This window comes from Maniola jurtina, chromosome 25 (assembly GCF_905333055.1).
Source record: "Maniola jurtina chromosome 25, ilManJurt1.1, whole genome shotgun sequence".
Classification (NCBI taxonomy): Eukaryota; Metazoa; Arthropoda; class Insecta; order Lepidoptera; family Nymphalidae; genus Maniola; species Maniola jurtina.
The window spans coordinates 6,689,808-6,703,652 of record NC_060053.1 but is presented as its reverse complement, the minus strand read 5'-3'; the positions used below and the strand labels follow the sequence as shown (position 1 = coordinate 6,703,652).

Genomic DNA, 13,845 nt, shown 5'->3' with positions numbered 1-13,845 from the left:
GAACACATATTAGAGCCTCGATAGCTCAACGGTTGAGGAGCGGACTGAATTTCAAAAGGTCAATGGTTCAAACCCCATCCGTTGCACTATTGTCATATACCCACTCCTGGCACAAGCTTTACGCTTAATTGGAGGGGAAAAGGGAGTAGTCATGATTGGCATGGCTAATATTCTTTTATTAAAAAAAAAAGCGAGCCATTGCGAAAGTATCCCTAGTCTTCACGTGCCCATATCTAGACTGAAAACTCAATGGTGAAATTGCCATCGCTCACTTCGTGCTAGGAAATCATAGTTAAATTCGGAACCGATTATGACTGTGGCATAAAGAGAATCACTCTTTCACCCCAGGTGGATAAAGAGGGACAAACAATACCACTGCTAGTCGGCGGTGGAGGGGGTGGTCTGTCAGTGGGGGTGTTCAGAGACGATGGCTCTCAGCACGCTCGAGGCAGAACCAATACTACGCCTGAATCTGGATATATGTATGGGCAGCCTGGACGTACTTCTGGTAAGTTTTGATGCAAAAGTTTGCTTAAATTTCCTACGATCTTCTAGATCAAAATCTCAGTTAGAATTTTATTAAGTAAGTAGATTACCAGTTGTACAAACTAAGAAAAGAAAGAGACAAATCCTATGGCATGCCTATGCCAATCCACCCGTTGTACGTACCAATTTCACCTAAGTAGCGCCAGTTTTTTGTGTTAATTTTTTCGGCTTAATTTTTTCATACGTGAAAGTTTGGAACATTGCATTGACGCAAAGTTACCCGTCTATCAGTAGTCTACAGGGATTGTACCCAATAATTTTTGATCTGATTCCGCCTTCATTTATTATCGTACCACAGTCCGCAAGGTCTGCACTCCTACGTAGTCGAAATTCCATGGACTCTTACGAAGCGATTTGCTTCCTCGTTTCTAATTCAAACCGTTTGGATATGGAACGCCTTACCGGCATCAGTTTTGCCATAGATTTAAGTCAAGAGTAAATAGGCATCTTCCAAGCAAGTGCGCTCCATCTTGGGCTGCATCATCACTTGATAACAGCCAAGAGCTAGTCTACGAATTAAAAGAAAGATTTCAACAAATCCCCAATGACGCTTGTCGCTTACCAGCACAAAAAATTATCACATTCATTCAATGTTGAGGTCCTTTGCACCATTTTGGTTGTGTGGAAGAGATCGCTAGGTAGCGATAAGGCCGCCGAATTGTACCTCCCTTTGTTTTGCTTTGTATGTGTTTTTTAATGTATTAATTTTGTGGTATACAATAAAATTATATTCATTCATTCATTCAGGGGCTGGAGGCGGTTGGATTTCACGACCAGGCCCAATAACTCCAGGCTTCGAGCTGATCCGCGGGCAGTCTTTAAGAGAAGGTGGCGTGGGTGGCATGGCGTGCAATGGTGGCGCGCATGGTGGCTTCGGGGGAGGGGGAGGGGGCTGCTTGCGAGGCGGTGGTGGAGGAGGATGGGTTGGTAAGTACTACGTCGCTCTCACTGGTGGGTTTTCTTAACTGGATAGTTTCTCTCTCTAAGTTTCTTGCTGGTTCTTCTCGGTAGGAAAGGCATTCCGAACCAGTGGTAGATGCATTTGACGATTCAAAACTACTTGTAAAAGTTTATTTGAATAAAAATATATTCTATTCTATTAATGGTTATTTCTCGTAAAATAATGCGGAAGGAAGAAAGTCATATCACTAGAAGAATGTTAAATATGCATGTGGATGGAAAAAAGAGGAGAGGACAACCAAAGAAAAGGTGGATGGATCATGTGAAAGAGGATATGCAAATGAAAGGGGTGGATTATACGTTGACGGACAGAAGGGAGTAGAAGAACAAAACATGTTGTGCCGACCCCTAGCGTGGAAGATAAAAGAAGAAGAAGAAGATACCTCAAAATTTATTCTCGAGGTATTTCCTTCACTATCCTTACTTATCTCTTCTCACCCCTCCCCCAGGTGGCAGCACCCACGACGGTGAAGGTCTCCACGGCGGCGGCGGATGGTCGTACGTGGACGTAACCAGGGGAGTCAACGAGTTCAGTGACGTCACCATGGCGTCCAGAACTGGTCCGGGGGAAGTTCTGATTGTGCCTGCTATTCATGTAAGTGAATTTATTTCAATCAATCAACCTGTTTGCGTCCACTGCTGGACATAGGCCTTTCCAAAGGCGCGCCACAAAACACGATCGTCCGCCTTCCTCATCCACCCGCTCCCCACCATCTTCAGGCCATCGGTCTTTAATGAGTGTGTCCTACTGTAATGACGTATGGAGCAGAAATGTGGACACTGACAGTTGGCCTCGTCCACAAACTAAAAGTCGCTCAGCGCGCTATAGAGCGAGCTATGTTGGATATCACTCTCAGGGATAAAATCCGGAACGAGGAAATTCACAGAAGAACAAAAGCGACCGACGTAGCTCAAAGAATTAGCAAGCTGAAGCTGAAGTGGCAATGGGCAGGTCATATCAGTTTTAGAATCGCAGACGATGGGGCAGACGTATTCTGGAGTGGAGACCGCGTACCGGTAAGCGCAGTGTAGGACGACCTCCAGCCCGTTGGACTGATGATTATTTGAGGCCAGATTAATTCGCGTGCTATACGCTGTGATAGCCTAGTCAGTGGTTAGGACGTCCGCTTCCTGATCGGAGGTCGGGGACATGAGGTGTATCATATTTAATCTATATGCATTAAGGTGCTTGACGTTAACCCGCTTGACCGTCTCAGATGCCCTTTAGTGCATGTGGGATCTTCTTCTTCTCTCTGGGCTGGTTTCCGCACTTAAACGTTTCCGTCTGTTGTGCGTGCGTTGCCCCTCCCCGCCGAAGTCTTCACTCCAGCCATCCAAGCTCGCTCCAGAAGCCAAGTAGACCGCCCAGGTTGCCGAGGGCTTCATGAAGTGAGGTTGGGGATCCCAGATGGCGTTCTCGATGTTCTGCCACGCTTGCACACTCCAGGAGCACGTGCGTCGGTGTTTCATCGACCTCCATGCAGGCCCTGCACAGAGGACTGTCGGTAACACCTATAACGAAAAGGTGTTTGTTTAGTGGGCTATGCCCTGTTATGAGTCCCACCACCTTCCTAAGTTTACCTTTGTCCAGGCGGAGTAGTTTGTTAGTTTGTCGTATATCTATGTTAGGGAAAGCCTCTTTGGCTTGCCTGCAGTCAGTTGCGTTTGCCCATAGATGAGAATGCTCTTTAAGTGTTAGTTCGTGTAACCAAGTTTTATACTCACTGAAGTGCATGTGGGATATTCACTAACACAAGCTACGCCCACAAAATCGCGGATCAATGTTAGTTGTTTAACAAACCGATTGTTCCAGAAATGCGGCTGCAACTACCGTTGCGTCGCCGTCAACGAGTTCCGGAGCGACGTGAAGTGTTACTGCCCTTCGGATTGGATCACGGATGAGAACGATCCCACTAAATGCATATGTAAGTATATACCCAAAATATCGTCCCAGATCTCTTTTAAGGTCTAGATAGAGCAGGCGAGGCACCTTATATGTTACTAGCTGATACCCGCGACTTCGTTCGCGTGGATGTAGGTTTTTTAAAATTCCCGTGGGAACTCTTTGATTTTCCGGGATAAAAAGTAGCCTGTGTGCTAATCCAGGGTATAATCTATCTCCATTCTAAATTTCAGCCCAATCCGTCCAGTAGTTTTTGCGTGAAGGAGTAACAAACATACACACACACACACACACACACACACACACACACACACATACAAACTTTCTCCTTTATAATATTAGTGTGATGAACATCTGTATTCTGTAGCATCAGAGGAAGTACCACGGCTTTTGAAGAATATTTTGTTTATCCCCCCTTCAATCCATACAATTAAATACTATATAATATTATAAATGCGAAAGTGTGTCTGCCTGTCTGTCTGTCTGCTAGCTTTTCACAGCTCAACAGTTTAACCGATTCTGACGAAATTCTTTGTAGAGTTAGCTTATATCCCAGGGATGGTCATAGGCTACTTTTTATACAGGAAAATCAAAGAGTTCCCACGGGATTCCTAAAGACCCATCCGTTTTACCGATTTGTATAAAATTTGGTGCCGAGGTAACTTTTTATCCCAAAAAATCAAACAGTTCCCACGGGATCTTTAAATACCTAAATCCACGCGGACGAAGTCGCGGGCACTCTCTAGTCTTCCAATAAAATCTAATTTCTCGAAGCACACAATATGTCTAAATTCAGGCACTGCAGCGTTAAGCCATCAAAATATTCATTTTATAGAAAAAGCGGGCTTAAAAAAGCTTTTTTGTCCACACAGCTACATCATCGTCGGGAGACGAGCCCTGGTTCGAGAACTGGATGGTGATGTGCATAGTGCTCGCGGTCATCGTCTTCATCTGCGTAGGCATTATACTATTCGTCTCCTTACACGTCTGTGAGTATTATTACCTACTTATTCTTTGACGTTGATATTTCCGATATTAAATTTAAATCTGGCAGCTACCTCGGACAAAGAATTAATCTAGCCATTCAAAGGGGGAACGCTGCCAGTATCTTCGGAACCTTGCCTCAAGGGACTTCTTATCGTATTTATTTTCAGTGTCCAAAGTTTGATATTTTTGATGATTTGTTTCTGATACTTATAATTTTTCGAATTTGATATAGTTACATAACTATGTGAAAATTTGTTAAAATCGAACACTCATTACCCATAGGTTCAACAGGTGTCGTGATGTCCTTGATATATTTTATCCATCGTTAATATGAGACACAATGAGACATTAATGATCGATAAAATCGAGCAAATCAGTAAGAAGCTGACAGATTATTTAATATAGATTGTTACGGCTATACTCAATATGGAAATGACTCACGGTCTTCTATACCTGAGTGCACGTGAGGGCACTCATTTCCATTAACAGTCTGTTAAACCGTTTGACAGGATGTTAAATTTACAAACAGTACGGTGAATGGTGAAATCGGGTCTTATTGATTGTCAAAACACAGTAGATACATCGAGCTACAATAGCGATCTTAAAAAATCAAGCCAATCTGTAAGCAACTTTAAAGGGTAATTTTTTCACAGATAACAAATACCAGCGGGAGAAAGAAGCAGAACACATGCAAAAGCAGTACCGTCAGCAGGAAATGCAACTGCATCGGTTAAGGAATGCTCCGGGGGGTGACAATACCCTGAGCATGGCGTTCAACCCCCACTACGGCAGTGAGAGCTTCCTCCCCCAGGGGGTGGATGTTAGGGGGCTGCCCAAAGTCGCCAGGGAGAGTTTGAAGCTGGTCAAGTAAGTTACTATAATCCATCCATACAAATATTTTAGCCCAAACTATTAGCAAATTGAAGTGGCAGTGGGCAGGCCATGCCTGTCGTAGAGGCGATGACCGTCGGAGCCGGAAAGTCCTTGAGTGGAGACCAAGTATAAGCAAGCGTAGTGGATGAAGTAGGCTGACCGGGTGTGATGGCGCTCTTTAGGGAAGGCCTATGTCCAACAGTGGACGTCCACAGGCTGATGATGATGATGATGATGATGATGAATATTTTAAATGCGAAAGTGTGTATGTCTGTCTGTCTGCGACCTTTTCACGATCCAACAGCTTAACTGATTTTAATGAAATTTGGTACAGAGTTACCTTACATCCCGAGGACGGACATGGGCTATTTTTTATCCCGGAAAAGTAGCCTATGTGCTAATCCAGGATATTTATTATCTATCTCCATTCCGAATTTCAGCCAAATCCGTCCAGTGGTTTTTGCGTGAAGGAGTAACAAACACACACACATACACACATAATGATTATTTATTTTATTATTGAGATATGTATATATACATAGCCTACTTTTTACCGGAATAATAAAAGATTTCTCTTGGAATTCTTAAATGCTCATTCGTTTAGCCGATTTCCATGAAAGTTGAAGAGGTAGCTTGCGCCCCGGAAATTGGCAAAGGCAACTTTTTATCCCGGAAAAGCAGAGTTCCCACAGGATTTATGAAAACCTAAATCCATGCAGACGAAGTCGCGGGCATCGTCTAGTAGTCTAATATATCGATCGAGATTCTAGCTTCGAATAATTCTAGTTTCGAGTGATTGGCCTAACACCAGTAATTTTTTTTTTAGGGCTTTAGGCCAAGGGGCTTTCGGCGAAGTCTATCAAGGCCTGTATAGGCATAGAGCAGGCGACAGTGTAGAGATGCCAGTAGCTGTTAAAACCCTACCGGAGCTGTCAACCGGGCAGTCGGAGTCTGACTTCCTGATGGAAGCCGCTATCATGGCCAAGTTCAACCATCCCAACATCGTGCATTTGATTGGAGTTTGCTTTGATAGACATCCCAGGTGAGTTTATATAGATCACTAGCGACCCGCCCGGCTTCGCACGGGTAGGGACACTACCACGAAAAATCCTATCTATTTTCCGGGATAAAATATAGCCTATACGGATTCGGAAGAATCCCTGTAAGTAATGGTAAAAGAAATTTTGAAATCGGTCCAGTAGTTTTTGAGCCTATTCAATACAAACATACAAAAATACAAAGGTTTCCTCTTTATAATATTAGTATAGATGAAGGGGTTTCAATATTTTAATATGAAGCCTGGCCTGACTTCTTTTTTAGGGTTCCGTACCTCAAAAGGAAAAACGGAACCTTTATAAGATCACTTTGTTGTCTGTCTGTCTGTCAGTCTGTTGTGTCTGTCAAGAAAACATATAGGGTTTATTCTCGTTGAACTAGAATCATGAAGGGCAGGTAGGTATGTCTTATAGCACAAGTAAAGGAAAAATTCCGAAAACCGAGAATTTGTGGTTATATCATAAAAAAAATTAAAATGTGTTCATGATCAAATAATTAGTATTTTCAATTTTCAAAGTAAGATAACCATATCAAATGGGGTATCATATAAAATGGTTTTCCCTGTACATTTTAAGACAGATTTTTGTTTATTTTTTATGCATAATAGTTTTTGATTTATCGTGCAAAATGTCGAAAAAAATACCCGAGCACGGAACCCTCGATACGCGAGTGTGGCTCACACTTGGCCGGTTTTTTCCCTTAAACTCGTTAGCCATTCGGCGTGCTTTAACAAAGTATTGCACTTATAATATGAGCAGGATTATTCTGTCTAGGTTCATCGTCTTGGAATTGCTGGCGGGCGGGGACCTGAAGAACTTCCTTCGCGAGAGTCGACCAAGACCAGAGCGGGCTAGTGCGTTGACTATGAAAGACCTGCTGCTTTGCGCGCTTGATGTCTGTAAGGGATGCAAGTATTTGGAGGCCAGAAGGTTTGTCCATAGGTGAGTTATTATTTGTAAGTATCTCTGACATGGTTTGCACTTTTTTAAGGTTCCATACCTCAAAAGGAAAATAGAACCCTAATAGGATCACTTTGTTGTCTGTTTGTCTGTCCGTTATGTCTGTCAAGCCTATATAGGGTACTTCCCGTTGACCTAGAATCATGAAATGCGGCAGGTAGGTAGGTCTTATAACACTAGTAAAGGAAGAAAACCGAAAACTGTGAATTTGTGGTTACATCACACACAAAAAAATTAAAATGCATTCACGAAAAAATTTATTTACTAAATCACATATAGATGGCGCTGTTGTAATTAACTTGCAGTGTTACAATGTTAAAATATCTTTTACGACGGTACGGAACCTTTCATGTGCGAGTCCGACTACACACAGTTGTCTAAATGACACAGTTTATTCCGGCGCTTCTTCTGTTTGAGGTATTTTGACTTTAATGCTCAAGTATTAGAGGCGCCGGGATAACCTAACCCGTAGGTACAACTGGTAATTTGTGGCACAGCTTTAAAAAATAAACATTTTTTCTTTCTTTCTTTCTTTCTTTCAACTTGCGCTTGACCAGTTTTTTCTCCCCAGGGATATCGCAGCTCGCAACTGCCTGCTCACGTCGCGCGGACCGGGGCGAGTGGTGAAGATCGCCGACTTCGGCATGGCGCGTGACATCTACCGCTCCGACTACTACAAGAAGGGCGGCAAGGCCATGCTGCCCATCAAGTGGATGCCGCCCGAGGCCTACATCGACGGCATCTTCACTGTCAAGACTGACGTCTGGTGAGGGGATATCCCACTTCCCACTAATATCATAAAGGCGAAAGTTTGTGTGTATGTATGTTTGTTCTCCTTCACGCAAAAACTACTGGATGGATTTGGCTGTTTGGAATGGAGATAGATTATACCATGGATTAATACATAGGCTACTTTTTATCCCAGAAGATCAAAAGTTCCCATGGGATTTTGAAAAAACCTAAATCCACGCAAACGAAGTCGCGGGCATCATCTAGTTGATAATAATTTGAAATTATCGGTTTAGCGAGTGGTGGGCAAAATGATGTCCTCGCACCGGAAAAGCACAAGTTAGGTCGTACATTGAGTACTGCAGTCACCTCTATGATGGCTAAATACCAACTAGCGTCTCTGGATGCCGTTAATCGTCGAGCTAGGAGATTCATAGGCGAAGACTCTTCTTTGTTGGCGAAGCTTCAAAGTCTCGATCACCGCCGTAAGGTCGCCGGCTTAGCGGTGTTTTATAGGATTCATTTCGGAGAGTGTGCAAAGGAACCTTTCGATCTTATCCCCCCTTCATCATTTTACCACCGAAACTCAAGACGTCGGGCGAGTTTCCATCCTTAATGTCGTCGACATTCGATCTAGACGCACGAAATGTTTTGTGTCATCATTCCTCATAAGGATTGGAATACCGCGATCTGTGTTTCCTACCAATAATAATCCGGGTATCTTTCCGGGTATCTTTAAAACAAGAGTGAATAGGCATCTTCTTGGCAAATGCGTCCCTTCTTAGACCACATCATGGAAAGTCCATCAGGTGTGATTGTGGTCAAGCGTTTGCCTGTAGTCAATAAAGAAATTACACATTATTAATATTTGGTTGCAGGTCTTATGGTGTATTGCTATGGGAGGTTTTCTCTCTAGGCATAATGCCATATACAGGGTGCGCCAACAGGGAAGTCATGCAAATGGTCTCTGGAGGTGGCAGATTGGAACGGCCTCATGGTAAGATCTAGACCTAGGAAATAGAAATCTAGGCACTATGTCCTCGTTTTAGACAGATCGAATCGAAGATTTTTTTTTACTTAAAAATAGCTGTCAGGGTTGGAAAAAACTTTATTTTAATTTAAAAAAAAAAAAAACAACTTTTACTACTAAACAAAAACAATTTTACTAGGTACTATTGCTATCCATCGGCAGTTCGCGGGTAGTAGTCTGGGTTTTAGTGCTGTTTAACTTTATCTTGTTCGACGATCATTTCAATAGTGAATTCATATACAGGCTGTCCCGGTGAGGTGTACCGGCTGATGTGCGAATGTTGGAACCCCGCGCCGTCCGAGCGGCCTTCCTTCGCGCAAATGTTCGACAGACTCACGAGATTCGTGCAGGAAAGTATCATTACCCCCGTACTTTTAAATGTAGTAAAATCCCGTGGGGACTCTTTGCTTTTTTGGGATGCAAGCTACCACTGTCCTATAAATCGGTTCAACGAATGGGTCTTTAAGAATCCCGTGGGAACTCTTTGATTTTTCGGGATAAAAAGTAGCGTATGTCCTTCCGTATGGTGTGAGCTAACATAGTACCTTTCATCAAAATCGGTTAAACTTCTGGGCCGTGAAAAGCTAGCAGACAGACAAACAGACACACTTTCGCATTTATAATATTAGTATGGATATAAGAATAAAACACAAATAGGTTACTTTTTTAATTTGATTTGTTTTTACAATTTTAATTTAATTAATAGGACCCAGAGATAACAAACGCGCAGCTACCCATGCTGCGATCATTGCTCGTTCCACTGGAATCCTTCACTGAGCCCAACGGTCCGCAGGTAAGTCATACCACATACCTACAACCCCTTCTACAGTAATAATATCACTATTATGGTGTTGGTCAGTAAAATATATCGATTATTTATTTATATTTATTTATTTAAACATCTTTATTGCACAAGGAATAAAATACAGGATTAAAAACAAAGGGCGACCTTTATCACTATAGTGATCTCTTCCAGGCAACCCATACTTAAAAACTACAACAATATTCATATTTATTTATTCATAACTAGAGGATGCGCGCGGCTTCGCCTGCGTGGATTTCGGTTTTTTTAATCCCGTAGGAACTCTTTTATTTTCCGAGATAAAAAGTAGCCTATGTCCTTCCCCGGGATGTATCCCAAGTCTGTACCAAATTTCATTAAAATCGGTTCAGCGGTTGGGCCGTGAAAACGTAGCAGACAGACAGACAGACAGACAGACAGACACACTTTCGCATTTATAATATTAGTATGGATTATACATTATACAATATACCTACAACTAAATAATATAGGTATAAGGTCGTTGTATAAAGAAAATTATATTTAGAATTATGTTCAATTTTGGAGCAACCTGTATTCGCATCGCAGGTTGTAGAGACAAGAGAGTACTCAGGAAAAGGTGGCCATAATATAAAGCAATGTTAGCCGCCATGACATCAAAAAATTAAATTAATACTATTTCTAAAATGTAGTAATATCGATATTTAATCATCATGACTAAAAAAAATGAAGATATTTTTCGGATATTTTTTTTCAATTGAGAAAATTGCACACTATCGTGTTTAATATTTCATGAAAGAATTTAGACCCAAAATGAGCTATTGATATATATAATTTTTTATAAGTATTTCATTCAAAGTTTTCAAATGAAAAGTTTCTGAAAATCTAAAAATTTTGATGAAAAATGGCGGCCTTAAAACAGCTATTCTGTTTGGCATGCGGTCTTGGAAGTAATCTGAACGTTGGAAGAAAGTTCTAAAAGTTTCGAAGAATCATAAATAACTAACGACTTATGTTGTAAATTATTTAGTTTTGGAAAAAATATTTATAGTTAGAATTACTGGACATTATTACAGTCAAAATATTACGACAGTATATCTTTAATCATATTTAATTAAAATTTCTATAGTGAGACTATATTACTATCAATATTTGGCCTATATTTTATTGATCAACACCTTTACATGAAATATCTATACAAAAAGAAATTATCCCTTTATTTTATAGTAATTATAATATTGTATCAACAGATTCAAGAATAAAAATGACATTTAAAAGTGTGCTAATTTATAACTGTTTTTTTTTCTTTTTCCAAATGTTTTCGCTCTGGCTACTAGAAGCAAGTAACTGGATTACTTTTATTTATATTTAAAAAAAACCTTTTTTTCTAAATTTAAATTTCGGTGTTAGTGAACCCGTGGTTTTTACAAACCGTGCTTGCGAGTGCCGCATGATCATATTATACCATTTTTTTATTTATTTTTTATATTTTTTTCTAACTTTCCCCCCTCTCCCGGAATGAAAGTCGCGTAGAGAATTAGAAAGCCCCTGTAGGTAGTCTAGAAAGAGATTCATTGAAATGTTAAAAAAAAAAACATTTTTCAAAGTAATATTGCATGGATTTTTTCATTCATCGTAATTTGGAATTAATATTTTTTTTCATCAATCATTCATTCACGCTTCTTATAAAACTCAGGTGTTATGGGTCTACATTACAAAGAATCTCTTTTTTTCCGAAACACTTCCAAAAATTGAGTGTTTACTTGCCTAGTAGCTATAGCGGGAATCTTTACCTGTATTTTCTTTATTTTTTTACCTCTATCCTTAGAACGGGGTTTTGTAAAAATAGTAATAATTTTTTCATAGTTTGATTCACTTAGAAGTCAGAAAAAAATGCTATTTTTTTTATATCGGAGCATAAGTGTCTTTTTTTTACAAAATCCCAAACCTATTTAATGCACGCTTAGACCTGAAGTGGAATAGACTCAGGGAGATTTTAACATGCGTAAAACACATCCACGGTCTAAATTATAGACAAAATGTTAGCTAGTTTAGTCTGTAATCTATGTTTCAAAAATATATTCAGCGCAGAAATGCGTATTAAAACGCTATACTGGGAAACAAAATTAAAAAGTGCAAGATAGGGTTGCCGGTATTTAATTAAGTTTTCCCGAAAATTTTGTAATATTAATTTACAAAAAAAAAAAAAAAAAACAATCTTTATATTACTGCACTTTATAAAATGTATAGTAAATATGTAGAGTTGTTTTAAAGTAGATAATTAGGTAATTATATTCGTTTTGTGTATCATAATATTTTTTTTTCGAATAAATCCAAATCAGAAATAATGAATAGGCAATGAGTAAAGATTAAGAACATAAATTAATATTTTTTCATGAAGAATCTTTAACCATTTTGTGTAATTCAAAGATGTGTGTACAGTTGTACGTATATTATATAAGACGATGATCATTACCATGTTTCTTGAAAAAAAAAACTTTGTATATGCGTGGTGTGTAAAGTTGTAATGTTGGTCTCCCTGTGGCTTACCTCGCTGTGTTGGCAGCGCTCCGCGGGCGACTACCTCGTGCCCCTGTCGCGCCAGGACCAGCCGGCTGACGATAGGTAACGAGTTCACGGAGATTGGCTGTCACTTTTTTTTTTGGCCCGAGGTGCTAGCATCGCAGTTTGATTGGGATGATTGACCATAAATAAATCTATCTATTTTTTTTAATTCTATTTAAGTGTAAATATTATTTTAAAAAAAAGATTCCGATGAATTGAGAACCTCCTCCTTTTTTGAAGTTGGTTAAAAATGATCAGTCTTAAGAGATTTCTTTTTGACATCAATGAGCAGCTTCCACCACTGGGTCTACAAACATCAAAATAATGCCTTACGTTCTCTATATTGTGGTTATTTTGACGATTCAAAAGCACTTGTAAATATTTACTCGAATACTTATATTCTATTATGTAACTGTAACATAGTTCACTAAGAAAGGGTTTTAGAAATTCCATGATATCTTAAAAAATATTTTTATTTTGAAATTAACACTTTTTAAATATTTTTTGTACCTATATACCTACTTATTTCTTCTATATTTGAAAAAATATTTCATATATTCAGAGTTATTTACTATAGTACAAAAATATGTATGACAGCCAGTCTCTTATTCTATTTAACATTCATTTTATTTCTTAACTAAAACTCTTAATGAAGTTCATGTGTACCCTTTAAAAAGTCAATTGGATGTTGTAACTAAAAATTGAGCAAATATTCTGGTTATCTTTGAAATAAATGGTAAAATAAGCAAAGGATGAGATTTTAATAAATAATTTCTTAACAAGCCTTTAGAAAAATTGATTTATTTTTTGAATATTTTATTTGAACTTAGAGCAGCTTGGCCTTCGCATAATTATTAGAATTAAGAAGAATTCAGAGTACCTAATGTTTATTCTCTTTACAGCAAAAAAGAAAAAAATTGTCAAATAGGATCTTTACTAGTCTATACTATAATTTAAAATATATATATTTAGGTACTCTACTATCTAGGTAGAGAATGAACCTTGATCGGTACTTTGAATTGAAGCTAAGTAAACCCCCCGTTTCAAAGATAACTGTTTTATTACTAAATTTTCCCGTAAAACCATAAATGTCAGTGAAAAATCGCACGTTTTGACAGTTATTGTATGTAGTTTTAATGTACTTAAATGTAAAATAATAAGCGTTACTGAAATGAGATTTATATTTTAACTAGGAAGACTAATCCCACTTCTGATTGCTGTGATTTTTTAGAATTTCTAAAATTTATAAATTCTTTAAATCTTAAATAAGTAAAGAAGACCTGTTAAAAAAACAATGAACTATTTATCGAAATTAAGGGAAAATTTAGAAATACTCTCAAAATTAACTTTACAACTCTAAAGACGAGCAGCATGCATAGCGAGCCCAAACCCTGTCGATTTTCTTCTAAATAACATTGATAAAATCAAAATACATGAAATACACATAAAAGAAAGC

The 13,845-nt window shown here is 39.0% G+C and overlaps 1 protein-coding gene across 3 annotated transcripts in view; it reads left to right on the top strand.

Annotated features, from left to right (window-relative positions):
• Window positions 1-13,845, top strand: part of LOC123878043 (ALK tyrosine kinase receptor) — a 35,696-nt gene that overhangs the window by 16,791 nt on the left and 5,060 nt on the right. Inside the window, exons 13-25 of one of the 3 annotated variants that reach the window (XM_045925063.1) lie at window positions 349-508; window positions 1,294-1,473; window positions 1,956-2,101; window positions 3,320-3,431; window positions 4,282-4,398; window positions 5,050-5,263; window positions 6,096-6,311; window positions 7,084-7,266; window positions 7,856-8,050; window positions 8,892-9,010; window positions 9,287-9,393; window positions 9,750-9,836; window positions 12,391-12,449. In XM_045925063.1, the coding sequence (XP_045781019.1) occupies window positions 349-508; window positions 1,294-1,473; window positions 1,956-2,101; window positions 3,320-3,431; window positions 4,282-4,398; window positions 5,050-5,263; window positions 6,096-6,311; window positions 7,084-7,266; window positions 7,856-8,050; window positions 8,892-9,010; window positions 9,287-9,393; window positions 9,750-9,836; window positions 12,391-12,449 (1,895 nt within the window). The remainder of the gene's footprint in view (window positions 1-348; window positions 509-1,293; window positions 1,474-1,955; window positions 2,102-3,319; window positions 3,432-4,281; window positions 4,399-5,049; window positions 5,264-6,095; window positions 6,312-7,083; window positions 7,267-7,855; window positions 8,051-8,891; window positions 9,011-9,286; window positions 9,394-9,749; window positions 9,837-12,390; window positions 12,450-13,845) is intronic. The other 2 variants (XM_045925064.1, XR_006798731.1) reach the window with 2 other exon arrangements.